Genomic DNA, 24,238 nt, shown 5'->3' with positions numbered 1-24,238 from the left:
CAATCATATAGAAGGTCTTTGTATGCTGGAACTGGAGCTAAAAAGTCAGAACATGAACTCGAGTGTCCTGTGTCCTGCACAGAGCCCCAACCTGAAGACTGAATACCTTTGGGATTATCACATTAAAATGACTTCTTATAACATTATTTAGCACACAGACATTTGTCATAACAGTAGTAAATGCACAATGCAGGACTGCTTATGCTTATTGTGTATTTGTGACTATAACAGCATCAAAAACAAGTAAATCAACTTCTCTGTTCTTGTTGTGTTGTTGCTGAATGTTTAGGAAATCACAGATATCAGCATTTTCTATGATCTGCTTTTTCACATTCTTATGTGAAAACTATGTTGGGTGGTCAAAACAAAATGGACAGGACATGATTTACTGTTAAGTACTTTTATAAGACTTTGGATCTCTGATCAGGAGGTTATGTGTTCAGATACCAGCCAAGCTTCCACTGCTGGGTCCCTGAGCACGTCCTTTATCCCCTAACTGCAGACCATAAAAAAGGCTTGAAGAATGTGCCACAAAAACGGATTTAGAAAAAAGAAATGTAAGAGTTATTGTAATGTAATGTAATAGTAATAGAACTGTTGATGCTATGGTGCACATACACTATAGGCAAGGATACAACTTGCTCAAGGACCTAATCATGGCAGTTTGGTGGTGCTGGGATTGGATGCTGGGAGAACCACATGAAGTTCACAAGTTTTTAGAAAGACAAATATACAATAATAAAGAACACAAATCATTGGAGTGGGGGATGCTGTGTTAAGTAATACATTCTATTCCAAATAAATACAGATATTCCTTACCCGATTTGGTACAAAGTTAAGTGTTATAATTAATAATAATGTAATTTATAGTAGGAACAGCACTAAATATAACTGTAAGCTACATTTAATACAACAGCTATATACCATGACCATACTGTATGGTGTTTTATTTTGTCCAGATAATATAAGATTACTTGACTCTGATGTGACTGTTTCTGAATTTTGTATTAAGTCCTCCATAAGAATGCATAACTCAACACTTGATACAGCCTAAACACTATAAAATGGTACAGAGATTTGTTTTAACAATAAATGAAACCTGATAACTAATTCCATATTTAGTTCTACAGGAAAATTAGTTGTATAGTTCCACTTCTATAGTTGTTTAGTTCTACAGTTCTATGCATTTGATCATAAGACAAGATACACCTAAGATAGAAACAGTCTTGAGCAATATCAGGGAGGAAGTCATGTGCAGAGGCTGGTCAAAAAAATAGTTAAAGAGTAGTAATTATCAGCAGAACGCCACATTTCACCATGAATCAGCTTCGCTGCTGCATCTTCTCACTTGTGCTCCTCAGCTTCACAGGTAGGTTTAGCAAAGTCAAATAACATAGACTTATAATCTATGATTATAGCATATTTTATTTAAAAATGGCATTTTATAAATTCTAATGTTAATTTTTTCTTCGTGGGTTGGTTTATTTAAGCTTCATTAAGCTTTATTTAAATAATGTCAAATTCTATTTTACACGGACATAGATTTAGGGTCTTCAAAATCTGGTGATTTTTTTTCCCTTTTAAATGGGTCACTAAGATGTGGACTAGGAGCCTGTAACAGAATCAGGATACTGTTATCTGCCATGTATTAAGCTAGAAAACTGTCAGTATAGTAAAATGTATTTTTGGCTGAAAAACAGAAAGTATCCTGAGTGGTTAAATCTGTAATGTCTATAATTTCATTGTGCATGCAATAGTTTATTGCTATAAATGTGATGATACGTTACATTTAGAATAGCACTGAAAATATATTGAATTGACTGTTAGTGTCAATGAGTTGAACACACAATAAGTGAACCTCATATTCTGCTCAATATTTGGGGCCTTAAAGACCCCAAATAACTTTGTATAAAGTAACAATATCTTAAGTGAACCAATTTTTTTTTTTTTATTATTTTATTTTTTTTGAGAAATATTGTAAGCTGTTCACTACAGGGAAGAAATCTGTAATTGAACTTAAATTTGACAATAAGTGCACTAAATTACAAAAACATTGTGGTATTATATGGGCTACATATTAACAGATATGGAAATACAAACTCCGAACATGTTGTAAAGAATAAAAAGGAAACAAAATATGAATCTTCAAAAAGTGTATTGTTGACATTTTGATGATCTCTGGCAGTTTGGTTGAAAAATAATCATAATCACAAGAAACAGCCAAATAGATCCTTAATGATGACACAGAATTTTGATAGCAGTTCTAGTAAAATCTCACAAACAAACTTGAACAAACCTGAACATGTAATCCCTTGTTAAAATGTAAATATAGATTGCAGTATCTGTGAGATTTTCTAGATAGAATGTCTGACATACTGTGATGCCCCATATCTCAAATCAACTCATAATACAAAGGCCTCCGTTTATTTCTTTAGCTTTGCCCTGAAGCTATATGGAAGTCTAATAAAATTCTAAGAATTCTAAAAATTCTAAGAATTCTAAGGAAATTTATCTCACCACAAATATTCTTTGTTAAACTTTAAATAAAAGATGTTGTAAAAGGCCCTGAGAGGTTGAATGATAACAACCTAATGACAACAATGTGAATCAGCAAAGTGATTACGTCGTCCAAGATAAATGCACTTATAATATTAGAGCGTTCAGCTACATGGTGAGGTTTATGTTTATAGATTACAATAAATCACACTGTGTACTACACCACAGCAACTCGGAGTGACATCACTGATAATCTAATCAGAGGTGTCAAGTAACAAAGTACAAATACTTCATTACTTTACTTAAGTAGAAATTTTGAGTATCTATACTTTAATGGAGTAATTATTTTTTTAGCATACTTTTTACTTCTACTCCTGATATTTTCACGCAATTACTTCTACTCCTTACATTTACTATTTTACATTTACTATTTTAAAAATAGCCTTGTTACTAATATTTCATTTCGGCTTGTAATCATTAAAAAAAACTTAGATAAAGATAAATCGTTAACATTATAGATAACATTATAGTCATTATAGCCTTTAGAAATATGTTTTTTGAGGAGGTGGGGTAGTGCACAATAGGCCCCTGTGGCACAGCCTAAGCGTTTGTCCTTAATGGCATTTTTTTTCCTTGCATTACTTTTACTTTTAAAGTAGTTTTGAAACCAGTACTATTACACTTTTATTTGAGTAAAAAGCTCAAGTTGATACTTCAACTTCTACAGAAGTATTTTTAAACCCTACTATTTATACTTCTACCTGAGTAATGAATGTGAATACTTTTCACACCGTTGAATCTAATAGAACATTTGTGATAAGGCAGACTTCCATTAGATTAGCCTGATGATTTAATTTGTAAGTGTTGTAAATATATAAAACCTCTCCATTTCTTCTTCCTTTAGTTTGTACATGTAGCGCCAAGACTGTATACGGATTTGAGGGTCAGGATATCAATCTCCCGTGCAAGTATGACTCGGCTTATCATGGGGTATGTGATGTATGCTGGATGAAAGGAAGCATCCCAAATAATGGGTGTGGTGCTCAAATTATTTATGCAAATGAAAAAGAAGTGGTGATGAGAGACAGTGTGAGATATCAGCTAAATGGAAATCTGAAGATGGGAGATGCCTCTCTCACTATCCGCAAAGCAAGATTAAGTGACTCAGGAAAATATGGCTGCCGAGTCCATGTACCTGGATGGTTCAACGATAAAAAATTTGAGGTCAACTTAGCCATCAGGAAAGGTAAACACTCACACACTGTGCAACCACAGAAATACAGCATTCCTTTGTGTCAGCTACTGTGTATTTTGCTTCAGTGTAACCTTTTTTTATCTCTAGCAATGAAACCTGTAACAACTACAACACAGGGTGAGACAAAATACATTTTCTATTAAAATATATATTTAGAATTCTGGTAAAAAGAAAACAACACCACAACAAGCAACAAAAAGGCAGTGGTGCATTTTTCTTTAGATGAACAATTTGAAAGGTTTCATTTAATCCAAAGTGAAAGACAAGTGAGACAGAATCCATGCTATGCACATTAAGCAATAAGGCTTAAGCAATGTTTCAGCAGTTCTGCGGTTTAAACTCAGATGGACAGAATCTTCCTAAACTACCACTGACAAGATTCTTCCTGTTATTTTCTTAGCACCTGTTTTAACGACACCTGTGCCAACCACATTCCCTGAGACCACTAAGCAAACAGGTAGGAAAAAGAATGGTCTGAATTTTTTTCATGAATTTGTAATGGCACAATACATCAAATGAAATCAAAAGCTATACTACATGTATTTAAAGATTTGTTACTGAAATGTCTTAATTTTATACTTAATATATATGATCCGATCATACGGTCAAACGTAAAGCATTGAGCTTTCCTTTATATCAGCATTTGCACTTTCTGCACTCTATTGACCACACTATATATACCCTTATTCAGTTATACTGTATGTACACATTACTACAAATGTATAACCTCATACCCTCATTTATTACTCTGCCACTTGTAAATAAGCTATCTATGCACTTCTGGTTAGATGCTAACTGCATTTCATTGATTCTGTACATGTACCTTGCACAATGACAATAAAAGTTGAATCTAATCTAATCTAATCTAACCTAATCTAATCTAATCTAATCCAATCTAATCTAATCTAATCTAATCTAATCTAATCTAATCTAATCTAATCTAATCTAATCTATTGTTTTATTTATTTTCTCCAGAAGCACCACAAACCATTACAACTACTACACCACTCATTCCTACCCAGGGTAAGGCAGAAAACATTTAATATTAGATTAAAACCTGCAGTGCAGGATTCTGAAAAATAAACAACAACCTACATTATATTTATACTTTTATACAGTTATACTTGTATAAAATTCTAAACATTTAAAATGCACAAATTGTCTTCATGCTATTTTGTTAGAACCTGTTTTCACAACCCAGAATGATATAGCCACCACCTCTGAGCCTGCGACCACTGTGAATACAGGTAGGCAAAACAGCAAAGTGGATTTTCTTTTTCAATTTAAAAGCAGCATATAAATAATGCAGAATACTGATGGCCAATGATCAGTGGTCAATACTAAATTCTGTAAATTTAAAAAGCACAAACATTTTTCATAGTAGTTCTTTGGACCGGTTTTATCAACAGGAGATTGTGAAACTGTAATGACCGGGAAAATTAAATAAATAAATAAACTACATGTTACAGCTTTAGAACAACCAACCTGGCCAATAATAATCAATCCTAATCATTGGGAGTGGAATTTAATTTACATAATTTTTATTAAAAGCAAAAAAAAAAGTCATGCAAAATCCAAACTTTGAATAAAGCTAAGAAGTTGCAGTGTCGATACTCAGTTCTGTGAATTTAAAAATCACAGAAATTCTTTTTTTTTTCTCTTTAGGACCTGTTTCAACAACAAATGATAAAACAACCACCAGCCCTGAGAAAGTGACCACTAAGCATACAGGTAAGAAAACAATCGTGTATGTTAATGATTTTTTAATCTGTAAAGGAAAATTTTTTTTAAATGAAATAAATTTCTATGCCATGTTTAGAACAGTCATTAGAATGTATTAGAACAGTCACTACTGAAATGTCTTTTCTTTCTACTTAACAATTAGGGAAATATCCACTACACAACCAAGAAAATATAGTATTCAGCATTTTTTTTGTATCAGCACAAACACCACCAGGATATTGTAACTTTTTTCAGAAACACAACTGACCTCATGCACTCTGGGACACATAACTACTACGACACATATTGTTTTGCACAATAAAGCAAAATGTTTTTTTATATTATATTATAAACATGCATTGCATCCTTCTGAGCTTTAGAACATCTAGAATAACCAATCAGACTCAACAGAAGTTGATTTTTTTTGTCTTCATGCTATTTTGTTAGAACCTGTTTTCACAACCCAGAATGATATAGCCACCACCTCTGAGCCTGCGACCACTGTGAATACAGGTAGGCAAAACAGCAAAGTGGATTTTCTTTTTCAATTTAAAAGCAGCATATAAATAATGCAGAATACTGATAGCCAATGATCAGTGGTCAATACTAAATTCTGTAAATTTAAAAAGCACAAACATTTTTCATAGTAGTTCTTTGGACCGGTTTTATCAACAGGAGATTGTGAAACTGTAATGACCGAAAAAACAAAACAAAACAAAAAAAACTACATGTTACAGCTTTAGAACAACCAACCTGGCCAATAATAATCAATCCTAATCATTGGGAGTGGAATTTAATTTACATAATTTTTATTAAAAGCAAAAAAAAAGTCATGCAAAATCCAAACTTTGAATAAAGCTAAGAAGTTGCAGTGTCAATACTCAGTTCTGTGAATTTAAAAATCAGAGAAATTCTTTTATATTTCTTTAGTACCTGTTTCAACAACAAATGATAAAACAACCACCAGCCCTGAGAAAGTGACCACTAAGCATACAGGTAAGAAAACTGGTGTATGTTAATGATTTTTTAATCTGTAAAGGAAAAAAAAAATTAAAATGAAATAAATTTCTATGCCATGTTTTAGAACAGTCATTAGAATGTATTAGAACAGTCACTACTGAAATGTCTTTTCTTTCTACTTAACAATTAGGGAAATATCCACTACACAACCAAGAAAATATAGCATTCAGCATTGTTTTTGTATCAGCACAAACACCACCAGGATATTGTAACTTTTTTCAGAAACACAACTGACCTCATGCACTCTGGGACACATAACTACTACGACACATTGTTTTGCACAATAAAGCAAAATGGTTTTTTTTATATTATATTATAAACATGCATTGCATCCTTCTGAGCTTTAGAACATCTAGAATAACCAATCAGACTCAACAGAAGTTGATTTTTATTTACATTTATTTATGTAGATACTTTTATTAAAACCAGTATAGACCTGATGAAGAATCCAAAGTGTAAACAGATCTGAGCAGTTTATCAATGGTAAATACTGAGCAAGAAAAAGCACAAAAATTCTTTGTTATTTTTTTAGGATCTGTTTCATATATGCAGAATGAAACAACAGGCCTCCCTGTGAATGTGACTTCTAAGCATACAGGTAGGAAAAACTGTATCTATAATGACTGAATCATTCAAATGAAATCAAATGCTATGCTATGCCATGTTCATGTATCTGCTTTTTCACACTTGCATTAAAGAATATATTCACGTATATTTGAGTTAATTAGCTTAAGAGCTTAATTATCTTTTTACAACACTGGCCCACTTTTATGTACTATGGCTAACATTACACACTCTTATGGAGAATATATAAGGCAGCAAATACGATCAAGTTAGAAAATGTCACTTCAGTATTTGAGTCATATGTCTAATAATTATAAAGTGGAGGAGGTAAATTTTGAATGTACCCAGTTGATGCCTTACATAACCATGTGTATTGATTAATCTTTAAAATAACATAACATTTTTGAGTCTTTAAAAAATCAGCCAAGATATGCTCATCGTTTTGACTTTTATTCTACTAATAAATGTAAAAGTATTTGTACTGGAGATATAGAACAGATATCAAACACAATGCATAACATTCAGTATCTCCTTATATCTTATTCAGCTTTGGTTACAACAGTTGTGAACTCAGAAAATTACCTTGATGAATCTTCTATGGAGAACAATATGCCTGTAAGTATGCATGACATCAACAGAGACTCTATTGAAGGTTTGATTTGTGTTGGTCTGCAGTTATGAATTCTGAGTTTAATTAAGGTGAAAGAAGTAAAGGTGCTTCCTGCAATATTGGTGCCAGTTCTACTGATTCTGCTGTTTATGGGAATTGTTGCTCTTTACCTAATATGTGAGTACATGAATTCTACAAATGCACATTTAACTGTTTCTGTCATTAACGTCAGTCTGAGATATCAATCTAAATTCATTTTCTTGCTTTAGTTAAACGTAAAAGAAGATTGAGGTCAACACTAGGAATGTAAGTACATCCTCATAGTTGAGTAATGCAATTATTGATAAACTATAAATTATTTTATATATATATATATATATATATATATATATATATATATATATATATATATATATATATATATACAAAACAAGACTTTTTTATGGTCATAAAACCTATTACATTGATTTGGTGTGTGCTTCATCTAGAGGTGTAGGATTCAAGGCTAGTCTCAAGTCGTTTGCTGTGTGACTTGAATTTATCTCAGACTTATTGACATTTAAACGTTTTATCTTCTTTTTGGGAATTACTTTCACTGGATAAGGTCTCTTCTGAGGATTCATAAAAAAATTATGTCTCTGCTGTATTTCCATTTCAGATGCAAAAAAGGTTGAGAAGATGTTATTCTTTAATAAAAGAACGAATGACACCAACTAGTTGATCAGGTTTTGATGACTTTTGGTGTTGAGTCAAGTCACTGTTTGGCTCAGTCACAGTTTAATTTGGACTCGGTCTTGACTTGGACTCGGTCTTTTGAGCCTGTTAAAAACTGTTAAATTATATCATGTGTAGTCCTAGTCTTAGACTTGCCTTGAATGTGACAGAGCCCCAGCTACACATGACATCTAATGATCACATTCAATCCTTTAGGACACATAATATGCAGCATCTTGGTACTTTATCTGCTGCCTTCCTTTTAAGTAACATAATGTGTTTATAATTATTTTTCTCCAGAGCCAAGAACTCATCCTCTTCTGTCAACTACAACAACTTAGAGAACAGCGTGACCCTGCCCATGACGAGCTCAGCCGATAGTGAGATGAGTTGAGAATATGACCAGAGATCATATTACATGAAATGTACCTATTAAAGAATACACAAAGTTAATTTGTTTTAAAACACTGAGTTTTAATCAATGCTTTTTTTAAAAACCTTGTTTACTTAGTCATTATTTTTTTAAAAATGTGAAAAATACAAAATAGCTGACCATGTAAAAAAAAAAAAAGGTGCAAGCAGTAGGATGTAAAATACAGATTTTTTTTTTTACTAGTTGGTTATACTGTCTGTTGTTAGTAAATGACTTGGCAACTGATAGTTGTCACAACCAGGGTAGGAAGGAGACAGACCCATATGCAGGACAGCTTCAAATGAAAGGGGTTTAATAAATAATGAAGACAAGACAGTAAAAGACGAGAACTAAAGCAATCCAGATGACGACACTTAACAATGACTAAGGTGCACGTAACTAATGATTCGCTCACTTTTATACAAACGACAATGAGATACAATTAGGATCAGGTGTGGAGACGGGGCGGAGCAGACGAAGGCGGGGCAGACACGTGACAACAACAAAAAGAGCACATGGCCAAAAGTCTGGGCTGATCCCTGACAATAGTAACTTCATCAATAATTGTATTTTGAAAAGTATAACTATGACGATGTAAATGTGATACTGCCTTGGGTTGAAAATGAAATAAAGACTAATAAAACATCAATGAATGTAAGAAGATTATATGGGGAAAAAAAACTTCAACAAAAGTCATCTGTGAAATTTTTTTTCTAAAAATTGTGCAATTGGTTTTAAGAATGAAGTGAAATAAAAGCTCAATTTTGTTGTATGAATGCATACATTTGGTAAAGAATCACCTCAAGCAAAAGGTCAAACTTAATGAGGTAAAGTTACTTTTCCATTCTATATGCAAACACAGGTATGTACAGGACACAAGTTCAGACTTAAGTTCAGACTCCAAAGCAAAGGTTCATTGTAGAATCATAATTCTGTTTCATGAAAATCAACTAGATAACAAGATCATTATAACTGCAAGGATTTTATTGTAAGCCTTAAAGGAAAATTTGATTAGTCAGCTCAACTGTGCCTGAGCTCAATGACACTTTGTGAGCTATACCAGGATATTGGCCAAAATTTGCCCTCTGGGTTTTAAAACAAAAAAGCACTGGAGAAGACAGCAAATGTTTTAGAATCTCAAAATTATGGCTGAATGGACTGTTGTCCAACACTTTAAAGTAACCACAACTCATTTTCCAAAACCCATAAAGGTCCTGCATGTCTTTGAAGCCTCTACTTATGAGCTGATGCAAGATCCCTTTGCAATGATGCAATGTCAGTTCACCAAAAAAGTGAAAAAAGGGATATATTCTGGTAATGATACTGAAGTGTTCCTTATTGGCATGAAATAGCGTCACGCCACACAGGAATTATGCCTAGCTTCTTTCTGAGAATCACTGTGCACTTTCTCAAGGTTCTACAAGTTAACATTACTCTTTCTAGTGAAGTGACTGGTGGTCATTTCAGGTAGTCCTAAAGTGTGAGTGATAACTAATTCTATGTTCAGTTCTAAAAAAATTCTACAGAAAAATAGTTGTATAATTCTACTTCCATAGTTCTTTAGTTCTATAGTTCTATGCATTTGACCATAAGTTAAAGAGTAGTAATTATCACCAGAACGCCACATTTCACCATGAATCAGCTTCGCTGCTGCATCTTCTCACTTGTGCTCCTCAGCTTCACAGGTAGGTTTAGCAAAGTCAAATAACATAGACTTATAATCTATGATTATAGCATATTTTATTTAAAAATGGCATTTTATAAATTATAATGTTAATTTTTTCTTCGTGGGTTGGTTTATTTAAGCTTCATTAAGCTTTATATAAATAATATCAAATTCTATTTTACACGGACATAGATTTAGGGTCTTCAAAATCTGGTGATTTTTTTCCCTTTTAAATGGGTCACTAAGATGTGGACTAGGAGCCTGTAACAGAATCAGGATACTGTTATCTGCCATGTATTAAGCTAGAAAACTCAGTATAGTAAAATGTATTTTTGGCTGAAAAACAGAAAGTATCCTGAGTGGTTAAATCTGTAATGTCTATAATTTCATTGTGCATGCAAGTTTATTGCTATAAATGTGATGATACGTTACATTTAGAATAGCACTGAAAATGTATTGAATTGACTGTTAATGTCAATGAGTTGAACACACAATAAGTGAACCTCATATTCTGCTCAATATTTGGGGCCTTAAAGACCCCAAAGAACTTTGTATAAAGTAACAATATTAAGTGAACCAATTTTTTTTTTTTTGAGAAATATTATAAGCAGTTCACTACCAGTGTTGGATAAAGTACTAGAAAGCAATACTTGAGTACAAGTATCGTACTAGAAAAAGACTTTGGTAGAAGTGAAAGTCACCTTTTAGAATATTACTCAAGTAAAAGTCTTAAAGTATCTGATATATACTGTACTTAAGTATCAAAAGTCATTTTATTATATTAAATGTACTTAAGTATTTGAAGTAAAAGTAAAAAGTAAAATTTCAGTGATTTCAGGGGCGGTTTTAGGATTTCATCTTTAGGGGTTTTAGCCCCTAAAATTTAGAATTTAAAACAAGAAGAGTTTTATATTATATATTATATGACTACATAGTAAGCCAAGTTATGGTATTATTAAATGGCAAAAGTGGACACCAAAATTTTATGCATGATGTAATGATGCCAGTCTTGAATCAAATCAGTTCATGTATGTGTGCAATCTCTACAAACAGTGTGTCCAATGAATGCAGTCATTAATAAAAAAAAAAGACAAAGACCAAATCAATAAATGTTATTTTTATTTAGTATTGTATGGATTGTTTGCATTAATATTTTGTTTGTGCTATCGACTCTGGTAAGAAAAATTTCACTGCTTTTGGTTGCCGTCTTTGCGGCTTTCCGCCGATTAACGTTATATATAAACGCCTCCAGCTCTGACTGCGCGTGCACGCTGCGCGTACCTGTGCTTCTCCGTAGAGCGTGCGGAGCGTAATGCAATCTAGGAGCAGTGAATCGCCAAACCTCCCTTATTGCAGTCTCACACATTTCTTCTGATTTTATTTTGTAGTAACGAGTAACGAAGATGCTTATCTAGGAAATTATCTAGGAGTAAAAGTGACAGTTGACATAAATTTAAATAGCGAAGTAAAGTAGGCTACAGATACGTGAAATTTATACTTAAGTACGGTAACGAAGTATTTTTACTCCGTTACATTACAACACTGTAATTGAACTTAAATTTGACAATAAGTGCACTAAATTACAAAAAACATTGTGGTACCTATTATATGGGCTACATATTAAGAGATATGGAAATACAAACTCCGAACATGTAAAGAATAAAAAGGAAACAAAATATGAATCTTCAAAAAGTGTAGTGTTGACATTTTGATGATCTCTGGCAGTTTGGTTGAAAAATAATGAATCATAATCACAAGAAACAGCCAAATAGATCCTTAATGATGACACAGAATTTTGATAGCAGTTCTAGTAAAATCTCACAAACAAACTTGAACAAACCTGAACATGTAATCCCTTGTTAAAATGTAAATATAGATTGCAGTATCTGTGAGATTTTCTAGATAGAATGTCTGACATACTGTGATGCCCCATATCTCAAATCAACTCATAATACAAAGGCCTCCGTTTATTTCTTTAGCTTTGCCCTAAAGCTATATGGAAGTCTAATAAAATTCTAAGAATTCTAAAAATTCTAAGAATTCTAAGGAAATTTATCTCACCACAAATATTTTTTGTTAAACTTTAAATAAAAAATGTTGTAAAAGGCCCTGAGAGGTTGAATGATAACAACCTAATGACAACAATGTGAATCAGCAAAGTGATTACGTCGTCCAAGATGAATGCACTTATAATATTAGAGCGTTCAGCTACATGGCGAAGTTTATGTTTATAGATTACAATAAATCACACTGTGTACTACACCACAGCAACTCTGACATCACTGATAATCTAAAAGAAGATTTGTGATAAGGCAGACTTCCATTAGATTAGCCTGATGATTTAATTTGTAAGTGTTGTAAGTGTATAAATCCTCTCCATTTCTTCTTCCTTTAGTTTGTACATGTAGCGCCAAGACTGTATACGGATTTGAGGGTCAGGATATCAATCTCCCGTGCAAGTATGACTCGGTTTATCATGGGGTATGTGATGTATGCTGGATGAAAGGAAGCATCCCATATAATGGGTGTGGTGCTCAAATTATTTATGCAAATGAAAAAGAAGTGGTGATGAGAGACAGTGTGAGATATCAGCTAAATGGAAATCTGAAGATGGGAGATGCCTCTCTCACTATCCGCAACGCAAGATTAAGTGACTCAGGAAAATATGGCTGCCGAGTCCATGTACCTGGATGGTTCAACGATAAAAAATTTGTGGTCATTTTAGCCGTCATTAAAGGTAAACACTCACACACTGTGCAACCACAGAAATACAGCATTCCTTTGTGTCAGCTACTGTGTATTTTGCTTCAGTGTAACCTTTTTTCATCTCTAGCAATGAAACCGGTAACAACTACGACACGTTCAGACAAAATACATTTTCTATTAAAATATATATTTAGAATTCTGGTAAAAAGAAAACAACACCACAACAAGCAACAGGCAGTGGTGCATTTTTCTTTAGATGAACAATTTGAAAGGTTTCATTTATTCCAAAGTGAAAGACAAGTGAGACAGAATCCATGCTATGCACATTAAGCAATAAGGCTTAAGCAATGTTTCAGCAGTTCTGCGGTTTAAACTCAGATGGACAGAATCTTCCTAAACTACCACTGACAAGATTCTTCCTGTTATTTTCTTAGCACCTGTTTTAACGACACCTGTGCCAACCACATTCCCTGAGACCACTAAGCAAACAGGTAGGAAAAAGAATGGTCTGAATTTTTTTCATGAATTTGTAATGGCACAATACTTCAAATGAAATCAAAAGCTATACTACATGTATTTAAAGATTTGTTACTGAAATGTCTTAATTTTATACTTAATATATATTTACTCTATGATCATACGGTCAAATGTAAAGCATTGAGCTTTCCTTTATATCAGCATTTGCACTTTCTGCACTCTATTGACCACACTATATATACCCTTATTCAGATATACTGTATGTACACATTACTACAAATGTATAACCTCATACCCTCATTTATTACACTGCCACTTTTAAATAAGCTATCTATGCACTTCTGGTTAGATGCTAACTGCATTTCATTGACTCTGTACATGTACCTTGCACAATGTCAATAAAAGTTGAATCTAATCTAATCTAATCTAATCTAATCTAATCTAATCTAATCTAATCTAATCTAATCTAATCTAATCTAATCTATTGTTTTATTTATTTTCTCCAGAAGCACCACAAACCAATACAACTACTACACCACTCATTCCTACCCAGGGTAAGGCAGAAAACATTTAATATTAGATTAAAACCTGCAGTGCAGGATTCTGAAAAATAAACAACAACCTACATTATATTTATACTTTTATACAGTTATACTTGTATAAAATTCTAAACATTTAAAATGCACAAATTGTCTTCATGCTATTTTGTTAGAACCTGTTTTCACAACCCAGAATGATATAGCCACCACCTCTGAGCCTGCGACCACTGTGAATACAGGTAGGCAAAACAGCAAAGTGGATTTTCTTTTTCAATTTAAAAGCAGCATATAAATAATGCAGAATACTGATAGCCAATGATCAGTGGTCAATACTAAATTCTGTAAATTTAAAAAGCACAAACATTTTTCATAGTAGTTCTTTGGACCGGTTTTATCAACAGGAGATTGTGAAACTGTAATGACCGAAAAAAAAAACAAAATAAAAAACAAAAACTACGTTACAGCTTTAGAACAACCAACCTGGCCAATAATAATCAATCCTAATCATTGTTAGTGGAATTTAATTTACATAATTTTTATTAAAAGCAAAAAAAAAGTCATGCAAAATCCAAACTTTGAATAAAGCTAAGAAGTTGCAGTGTCAATACTCAGCTCTGTGAATTTAAAAATCACAGAAATTATTTTTTATTTCTTTAGGACCTGTTTCAACAACAAATGATAAAACAACCACCAGCCCTGAGAAAGTGACCACTAAGCATACAGGTAAGAAAAGTGGTGTATGTTAATGATTTTTTAATCTGTAAAGGAAAAAATGCCATGTTTTAGAACAGTCATTAGAATGTATTAGAACAGTCACTACTGAAATGTCTTTTCTTTCTACTTAACAATTAGGGAAATATCCACTACACAACCAAGAAAATAGCATTCAGCATTTTTTTTTTGTATCAGCACAAACACCACCAGGATATTGTAACTTTTTTCAGAAACACAACTGACCTCATGCACTCTGGGACACATAACTACTACAACACATATTGTTTCGCACAATAAAGCAAAATGTTTTTTTATATTATATTATAAACATGCATTGCATAATTCTGAGCTTTAGAATATCTAGAATAACCAATCAGACTCAACAGAAGTTGATTTTTTTTTTTGTCTTCATGCTATTTTGTTAGAACCTGTTTTCACAACCCAGAATGATATAGCCACCACCTCTGAGCCTGCGACCACTGTGAATACAGGTAGGCAAAACAGCAAAGTGGATTTTCTTTTTCAATTTAAAAGCAGCATATAAATAATGCAGAATACTGATGGCCAATGATCAGTGGTCAATACTAAATTCTGTAAATTTAAAAAGCACAAACATTTTTCATAGTAGTTCTTTGGATCGGTTTTATCAACAGGAGATTGTGAAACTGTAATGACCGAAAAAACAAAACAAAACAAAAAAAAACTACATGTTACTGCTTTAGAACAACCAACCTGGCCAATAATAATCAATCCTAATCATTGGGAATGGAATTTAATTTACATAATTTTTATTAAAAACAAAAAAAAAAGTCATGCAAAATCCAAACTTTGAATAAAGCTAAGCAGTTGCAGTGTCGATACTCAGTTCTGTGAATTTAAAAATCACAGAAATTCTTTTTTATTTCTTTAGTACCTGTTTCAACAACAAATGATAAAACAACCCCCGCCTCTGCCTTGTGTGTGTGGAGTTTGCATGTTCTCCCCGTGCCTCGGGGGTTTCCTCCGGGTACTCCGGTTTCCTCCCCCAGTCCAAAGACATGCATGGTAGGTTGATTGGCATCTCTGGAAAATTGTCCATAGTGTGTGAGTGTGTGAGTGAATGAGAGTGTGTGTGTGCCCTGCGATGGGTTGGCACTCCGTCCAGGGTGTATCCTGCCTTGATGCCCGATGACGCCTGAGATAGGCACAGGCTCCCCGTGACCCGAGGTAGTTCGGATAAGCGGTAGAAAATGAGTGAGTGAGTGAGAGTGATAAAACAACCACCAGCCCTGAGAAAGTGACCACTAAGCATACAGGTAAGAAAAGTGGTGTATGTTAATGATTTTTTAATCTGTAAAGGAAAAAAAAAATTAAAATGAAATAAATTTCTATGCCATGTTTTAGAACAGTCATTAGAATGTATTAGAACAGTCACTACTGAAATGTCTTTTCTTTCTACTTAACAATTAGGGAAATATCCACTACACAACCAAGAAAATATAGCATTCAGCATTGTTTTTGGTATCAGCACAAACACCACCAGGATATTGTAACTTTTTTCAGAAACACAACTGACCTCATGCACTCTGGGACACATAACAACTACGACACATATTGTTTTGCACAATAAAGCAAAATGTTTTTTTTTTTTTAATATTATGTTATAAACATGCATTGCATCCTTCTGAGCTTTAGAACATCTAGAATAACCAATCAGACTCAACAGAAGTTGATTTTTATTTACATTTATTTATGTAGATACTTTTATTAAAACCAGTATAGAACTGATGAAGAATCCAAAGTGTAAACAGATCTGAGCAGTTTATCAATACTGAGCAAAAAAAAAGCACAAAAATTCTTTGTTATTTCTTTAGGATCTGTTTCATCACTGGAGAATGAAACAACCAGCCTCCCTGTGAATGCGACTACTAAGCAGGAAAAAGGTAGGAAAAACTGTGGAAGTATCTATAATGACTGAATCATTCAAATGAAATCAAATGCTATACTATGCCATGTTCATGTATCTGCTTTTTCATACTTGCATTAAAGAATAATATATTCATGTATATTTGTGTTAATTAGCTTAAGAGCTTAATTAGCTTTTTACAACACTGGCCCACTTTTATGTACTATGGCTAACATTACACACTCTTATGGAGAATATATAAGGCAGATCAAGTTAGAAAATGTCACTTCAGTATTTGAGTCATATGTCTAATAACTATAAAGTGGAGGAGGTAAATAGTACACAAGCTCACATGTGAAAGGTGCTCATATTTGAATGTACAGTTGATGCCTTACATAACCATGTGTATTGATTTATCTTTAAAATAACATAACATTTTTGAGTCTTTTAAAAAAAAAATCAGCCAAGTTATGCTCATCGTTTTGACTTTTATTCTACTAACAAATGTAAAAGTATTTTTACTGGAGATATAGAACAGATATCAAAAACAATGCATAACATTCAATATCTTTTTATACTGTATCTTATTCAACTTTGTGAACTCAGAAATTTACCCTGACAAATCTTCTATGGAGAACAATATGCCTGTAAGTATGCATGACATCAACAGAGACTCTATAAAAGGTTTGATTTGTGTTGGTCTGCAGTTATTAATTCTGAGTTTAATTAAGATGAAAGAAGTAAAGGTGCTTCCTGCAATATTGGTGACAGTTCTACTGATTCTGCTGTTTATGGGAATTGTTGCTCTTTACCTAATATGTGAGTACATGAATTCTACAAATGCACATTTAACTGTTTCTGTCATTAACGTCAGTCTGAGAATTCAATCTAAATTCATTTTCTTGCTTTAGTTAAACATAAAAGAAGATTCATGGCAACACTACGAATGTAAGTACATCCTCATAGTTGAGTAATGCAGTAATTATTGATAAACAAAAAAAAATATATATGTATATAAAAACAAGAAAAATTGTTATGGCCTTAAAACCTATTATATAGAATTCAAGGCCAGTCTCAAGTCGTTTGCTGTGTGACTTGGATTTATCTCAGACTTATTGACATTTAAACATTTTGTCTTCTTTTTGGGAATTACTTTCACTGGATAAGGTCTCGTCTGAGGATTCATAAAAAAATAATGTTTCTGCTGTCTTTCTATTTCACATGCAAAAAAGGTTGAGAAGATGTTATTCTTTAATAAAAGAACGAATGACACCAACTAGTTGATCAGGTTTTGATGGCTTTTGGTGTTGAGTCACAGTGACTTGGCTCATTCACAGTTTAATTTGGACTCGGTCTTGACTTGGACTCGGTCTTTTGAGCCTGTTAAAAACTGTTAAATTATATCATGTGTAGGCCTAGTCTTTGAATTGCCTTGGATATGACAGAGCCCCAGCTACACATGACATCTAATGATCACATTCAATCCTTTAGGACACATAATATGCAGCATCTTGGTACTTTATCTGCTGCCTTCCTTTTAAGTAATATACTGTAAAAATCATGAGAGACAGTACAAAAAAAATTCTCAAATGTGTTTATAATTATTTTTCTCCAGAGCCAAGAATTCATCCTCTTCTGTCAAATACAACAACTTAGAGAACAGCGTGACCCTGCCCATGACGAGCTCATCTGATAATGAGATGAGTTGAGAATATGACCAGAGATCATATTACATGAAATGTACCTATTAAAGATTACACATGAATTTAATTTGTTATAAAACACTGTGTTTTAATAAATGCTTTTTTTACTTTGTAAAAATACAAAATAGCTGTCCATGTAAAAAAAAAAGAAAAAAAAAGGTGCAAGCAGTAAAATGCATGCAGATGTAAAATGCATATTTTTTTTTTTTTTTTTTTTTTTTTTTTTTACTGTAGTTGGTTATACAGTACCATAGTTAGTAAATGACTTGGCAACTGATAGTAACTTCATCAATAATTGTATTTTGAAAAGTATAACTATGACGATGTAAATATGATACTGCCTTGTGTTGAAAATGAAATAAAAACCAATAAAATGTCATTGAATGTAAGAAGATTGTATGTGGAAAAAAACTTCAAGAAAAGTCATCTGTGAAAATGTTTTTCTACAACTTCTGCAATTGGTTTTAAGAATGAAGTGAAATAAAAGCACAATTTTGTTGTATGAATGCATACATTTGATAAAGAATCACCTCAAGCAAAATCTCAAACTTAATAAGGAAAGTTACTTTTCCATTATATATGCAAACACCTAGATAACAAGATCTTCATTATAACTGCAAGGATTTTATTGTAAGCTTTAAAGGAGGATTTGAATAGTCAGCTCAACTGTGACACTTTGTGAGCTATACCAGGATCTGCCTAAATTTGCCCTCTGGATTTTAAAACAAAAAAGCAATGAAGACAGCAAAGGTTTGAGAATCTCAAAATTATGGCTGAATGGACTGTTGTCCAACACTTTAAAGTAACCACAACTCATTTTCCAAAACCCATAAAGGTCCTGCATGTCTTTAAAGCCTATACTTATGAGCTGATGCAAGATCCCTTTATGCTCAATGTCATTTCACCAAAAAAGTGAAAAAAGGGATATATTCTGGTAATGATACTGAAGTGTTCTTGTGGGTCAACCTGAGATTTCTGTCATAATCTATTTTTGTAGTCAGTCAGTTTGACCTGTCAGCATTTCATGAAGGCAATCTTGTGGAGCATTACTTGTATTCAGCATATGCCCTACAATTTAATGCCTATTCATTTGTCATGAAGGAAAGTCATACATGCTTCTGTATACATTCCCTTATGGGCATGAAATAGGGTCATGCCACACCAGGAATTATGCTTCTGAGAATCATTGTGCACTTTCTCAAGGTTCTACAAGTTAACATTACTCTTTCTAGTGAAGTGACTCTGGTGGTCATTTCTGTATCCAGTTAGTCCTAAATTGTGAGCGATTCCTTAGGACTTTAGGGTTATCCAGGTATTATATACTAGAAAAGCATAAAATGAAGGCTCATAAACATAGTTTGCAGTTTTGTGCACAGACTAATGACAAGCAGTGTGTGAGATTTAAGTAAGATTACCTAGAAAACAAAAAAGACATAAGGCTGGGGATATGTGCCCAATTGCCAATTTACACGGGAATCGTTTACCATACATTTTTTTTTTTTTTTTTACCTTTTTTTAAATATATATTATGTGTTATATTATATATTTATATTATATATATTATATATATATTTTTTTATATATAAAACATTTATGTCAGCAGGTAATAACAGTGTCCAAAATAAATAATGGTAAAAAATGATCGTTTCCAAATGAAGTGAACAGATTGCCTGGGCTCATGTGGGCATGCAGTTTTAAGGTAAATATTAACAGCATCTGTCTCCATTCTGTGTTTCAGCCCCTTACTCCATTGGGATAAATGTTCCTTTTTCACCATGTCACCATAGTTTTTGACTGCAATCTTTTCATGGGGGAGCTAATCATTACAAGCAACTGCATGCTAGGGCTTTATACTGTATATACTATTATACAATCATAACATATACATAGCACTATCATTTTCTCAGTGTGATACAGTATTTAACAAACAAGCTGCATCTTAAACAACAGTTCATATGCCATTTACTGTGTCCTGTGAGCGTTTGCGCCGGGCTTTGTCCTGATTGGTGCACAGTACCTCTCGGATACAGTGATCGCTTTCCAGGCTTATTTCAGTGAGGCGAATATCACACTCCAGCAAGCTGCTGTTGTGTGACATCCCTTCTTCCAGGACCTGCCCTCCATCCTACACACCATGGGGACATGGCAATTTCATTTGCTTGCTAAGCTAAATGCACTATAAAATTGCGATACAAACTAATATAACTTACATAGCGTCGGGGATTCAAAAGTCAGAGAACACTAGTAAAAAGACATTTTTAATTTTTTCTAATTTAATTTTCATTACAAATTATATTATTGTTTATAACTTGAGTGAAAAGTATTTGATGACAGTGTGCTCTTGAGCTGATATGAACATGTTGATCCATTTTAGCTCAGATCCATTGTTGGAATTTCAGTGTGGTCTCAGACTTTTGGACTCCACTATATGTTCCATTGTCTACTACTGTATACTGTATAAGGTAGAAAATGCATAATCTTCTCTGTTATATTATTTTAGAAGCACGATTTTTGAAAGTAACACAACAGAACTCACCATTCCAAGTTTGTTGCAGGACAAGTTGAGGTTCCTCAGTGTTGTGTTCTGTACTAAGACCTGTGAGAATGCTGTGGCTGTGGCCTCTGTCATCTCATTGGCTCCTATCTGAAGGTTTACCAGAGTCTGATTTTTTAGCAGGGCCTGAGCTATAGCATGGCCGCCTTCATCCCCTAGCTGGTTCAGTCTCAAGTTAAGTGACACTAAAGAGCTGTTTTCGGAGAGGGAATGGGCTAAGGCTTTGGCCCCTATACCACTGATCCAGTTATCATACATGTTCAGTGTCTCTAGACAGCTGCGGTTGAGGAGTTTGCTGACGGCTCTCGCCCCTCGATCCCCAATAACATTATGTGAGAAGTCGAGCTCCAGCAGGGATGGATGATCCAGCAGGTGTTTTACCAGTATGCGACACTTCTCATCATCCATATTGCTCCGATGGATTCTGAGAACCTGTAAAGCAAAACACCACAAGCAAACAGGATAAACACAACAGCAAATAAACAAATAAAACTGCATTTGGTAGTATTAAAATCATTCAGTCAGTCATTATAGAGTTTAGGTGTGAAGCAGACAAGTATCTAAGGAAGGGGGTCTTATGCTAAAATTAAGAGGATTTTGTATCAATGTTATGAAAATCTCACCCACGTGAAATTAACACCGTATTGATAGTTTCCCTTGCAACACACAAGCTAAAATATGAGCCAGTACTTCACCCACATCAGTGATGGAGGAACGTTCAATTCTGACAGCAAAATAGCACCTAGGTGCCAAAAACATCCTGCATGTAAACATTGCTGAGTTGTTGCACAGTAGTTGAAGGCTCTTCGCTTACTTAATCCACTGTCAGGCACTTAACCCTCTATGCTCCAGGAGCACTGTATCATGACTGACCCTGTGTACTTTCACAAATGTGAGATATGTGAAAAAGAGAACAGGGTACAGAGTTAATTTATTCTGCCTGTTTAAGATAGGATTACATTAAAAGAGCTCTGGATAATTCAAATTTATTCCAATTACAACGCATCTTGTGCAACGCATCTAAATAGACATTTTAGAGAGCAGGAAAGGCAGACCCTGTTGAGTATGTACCTGAATGTGTGATGTAAATTAAAACTACACTGAAACAATGTGATGAAATAGCAGTCAAAGTAAAAGTATGAAGGGTGAAACAGAATAATCGATTTAAACCTTCAAGGATTTGCAGGATTTCACAGCCTCAGCCAATGATTGACAGTCACGGAGTGTAAACTCAAACAGATGCCACTCAAAGTTCATTCCACAGTTTTTTACACCATAAACCAACTGCAGCTCTTCCAGGTTGCTCAGTTTGTCCAGCAGAATTCGGAAGTCAAAGTGATCCATTGAAGGCCCTTCGGTATAAAAATCGCTGACTGAATCTGCGCTGTCACCATCTTCAAACATTGGCTTCTCTTTAACTGGTGGCAGGAGTTGTGAGATCCTCAGCCGCTTTACATAGTTTCTGCACAGTGGGACAATCTCCAGCACAGACTGCTTGTCAGTTATGTCTGGGAGAAAATGTTCAATGATGTTCTCTAGATGGCGTTCAAAGAACATGCGCTTCCAGCTGTTGCCATAATCAGAGGCATCGCACACCCTCCAACGGCTTTGACAGCAACGCTTCCAGAAACCCTCATCGCTGATCAGGTTTGCTGTTAAGGTCAGAGGCAGAGTTGGAGGAAGCTTATCCAGGACAGAAGCCTTATGTTTGGGTGTGAGTTCCTCAACAATGGGATTTTCTGTTAGGAATTAGAGCATAAAAACAAATCAATGCTAAATATATTTTATCACCATAATCAATAACCAGTCTCACTAAAGGTTTATAATCTATTTGAGTACACCTGGTGTATAGTGGATACCTGTGTACTGAATATCTGTATCCATAACAATGGGCAGCAATAGTGTATATTATCATATATATTCTGAGAGAGCTTTGCACTATAGATTTTGGAACATGGCTATGGAGATATGCCCATTAAAACACAAGACCACACAAGTTGAGCAAGATATATGGTAAGAAGGTGTGACATGAAGTTGATTATCCCAGAGGTGTTCAGTGGGGTTGAGATCAGGGCTCTGTGCAGGTCACTTAAACTCCAACCTTGCAAAGTCTTTATGAATCTTTTTTTATGGAGAGGGGTATTGTTATTTTAGACCATGTGTGGGCCCCTTAGAACCAACGTAGGAAAATAATTGGTATTAATTGTTAATACTACAGAAATCAAAGACATTATATACAAATGTGGGTTTCCAACTTCATGGCAGCAGTTTATGGAAGAGCCAAATATGGGTGGGACGGTTTGATACGGTCAACATACTTTTGTAGATGTGCTTGGTAATAAAAAGTACTAGGCAAAAAAATTATAATAAGATTACCTTCAAAATTTTGCACGATGTGTTCAAGACATAGCTGTGTCAGTGAAGGCACGACAGCTAAAGACCACTCCAGATCTTCGGCTCTAATTCTGCGCAGTTTTCCATAGTCTGCCTCAGTATTAAACTCTCGGCTTTTTATATTGCTCAGATTCATCCTGGCTTTTGTTAATGCCTGTGAGAGACAGACAGAATGATCACTTGTGATATAATATTATATAATATTACCCTGTAGCTATAGACATACAGGACTACTTGCATGTTTTATAGTATATAAATTAATTTACTTCTCTATACTATTCATAGCTACTACACTAAATTTGTCCAGGTAATTTATAAGACGAATAAAAAACGTTTACCAACATGTAAAACGAAGGAACTGAAATCTACTTTAGGTGAAACTTTACCTTTGATGGAACGAGATCCTAAAAAAATACGCCAGGAATTATATTGCGATGAGCTACGCGTTAACGTGCCGTTTGTTTATACCTAGGTCGCCTTGGTAACAAGCAGGCGTGTGAAATTAGCTCCTTCCAGAACGTTTCCATCACGTCACGGCGGTGCGTAAAATTGACGCCTCAGCAAATAAAAAGTCTTGGATTTTAAATTCTAATACATCTCTTTTCGATTCGACTGGCTTTTAAACAAATGCCTATTCCTACGTATGGATATTTCTAGAAATATTTTTTACATTTGAATGTTAAAATGATCTAATGATTTAACAGGTCACATATCTTATTGAATTCAATTCAAATGCATTTATTGAATATTTTATAAAAAATATAAATTTTTATCCATAGAAAGCAAGATGACGTGTAGTCCCTTAAA

General features: G+C 33.9%; 2 protein-coding genes across 19 annotated transcripts; one reads left to right on the top strand and one right to left on the bottom strand.

Moving 5' to 3' along the window:
* The first annotated feature begins 1,211 nt into the window (after positions 1–1,211).
* LOC113655645 (T-cell immunoglobulin and mucin domain-containing protein 4-like) lies at positions 1,212–18,862 on the top strand. Of its 18 annotated transcripts, none has more exons than XM_027166294.2 (18): positions 1,212–1,369; positions 3,401–3,742; positions 3,839–3,868; positions 4,152–4,208; positions 4,727–4,774; positions 4,933–4,998; positions 5,417–5,482; positions 5,921–5,986; positions 6,404–6,469; positions 14,149–14,196; positions 14,355–14,420; positions 14,839–14,904; positions 15,321–15,386; positions 16,749–16,817; positions 17,387–17,427; positions 17,512–17,599; positions 17,692–17,728; positions 18,396–18,862. In XM_027166294.2, the coding sequence occupies exons 1-18, from the start codon at positions 1,318–1,320 to the stop codon at positions 18,487–18,489; spliced, it is 1,368 nt and encodes a 455-aa protein (XP_027022095.2). In that variant the 5' UTR covers positions 1,212–1,317; the 3' UTR covers positions 18,490–18,862. The 18 variants fall into 18 exon arrangements, with proteins under 18 accessions (XP_027022095.2, XP_027022093.2, XP_047657777.1 ...); XM_027166292.2 differs by lacking the exon at positions 14,149–14,196 and adding an exon at positions 7,026–7,091; XM_047801821.1 differs by lacking the exons at positions 4,727–4,774; positions 14,149–14,196 and adding an exon at positions 7,026–7,091.
* Positions 18,681–23,955, bottom strand: tcte1 (t-complex-associated-testis-expressed 1). Its single transcript, XM_027166302.2, has 5 exons — positions 23,818–23,955; positions 23,414–23,585; positions 22,208–22,776; positions 21,020–21,469; positions 18,681–20,608 (listed from the first exon to the last, which is right to left on the bottom strand). Exons 2-5 carry the CDS (start codon positions 23,565–23,567, stop codon positions 20,435–20,437), a joined length of 1,347 nt encoding a protein of 448 aa, XP_027022103.1. The 5' UTR covers positions 23,568–23,585; positions 23,818–23,955; the 3' UTR covers positions 18,681–20,434.
* Positions 23,956–24,238: the final 283 nt, after the last annotated feature.

The sequence above is a fragment of the Tachysurus fulvidraco genome, chromosome 16, assembly GCF_022655615.1.
Source record: "Tachysurus fulvidraco isolate hzauxx_2018 chromosome 16, HZAU_PFXX_2.0, whole genome shotgun sequence".
Classification (NCBI taxonomy): Eukaryota; Metazoa; Chordata; class Actinopteri; order Siluriformes; family Bagridae; genus Tachysurus; species Tachysurus fulvidraco.
Note: the sequence above shows the minus strand (reverse complement) of the source record. Positions and strands in the feature narration are given on the sequence as shown.

Coding starts and splice junctions, on each gene's coding strand:
- tcte1 (XM_027166302.2), bottom strand. CDS start 23,567: ATGAATCTGAGCAATATAAAAAGCCGAGAGTTTAATACTGAGGCAGAC. Junction 21,470..22,207: donor AATCCTGCAAATCCTTGAAG/GTTTAAATCGAT, acceptor TTTGCTTTACAG/GTTCTCAGAATCCATCGGAG. Junction 20,609..21,019: donor CCTGCAACAAACTTGGAATG/GTGAGTTCTGTT, acceptor CATGGTGTGTAG/GATGGAGGGCAGGTCCTGGA.
- LOC113655645 (XM_027166292.2), top strand. CDS start 1,318: ATGAATCAGCTTCGCTGCTGCATCTTCTCACTTGTGCTCCTCAGCTTC. Junction 1,370..3,400: donor TGTGCTCCTCAGCTTCACAG/GTAGGTTTAGCA, acceptor TTCTTCCTTTAG/TTTGTACATGTAGCGCCAAG. Junction 6,470..7,025: donor AGTGACCACTAAGCATACAG/GTAAGAAAACTG, acceptor TTATTTTTTTAG/GATCTGTTTCATATATGCAG.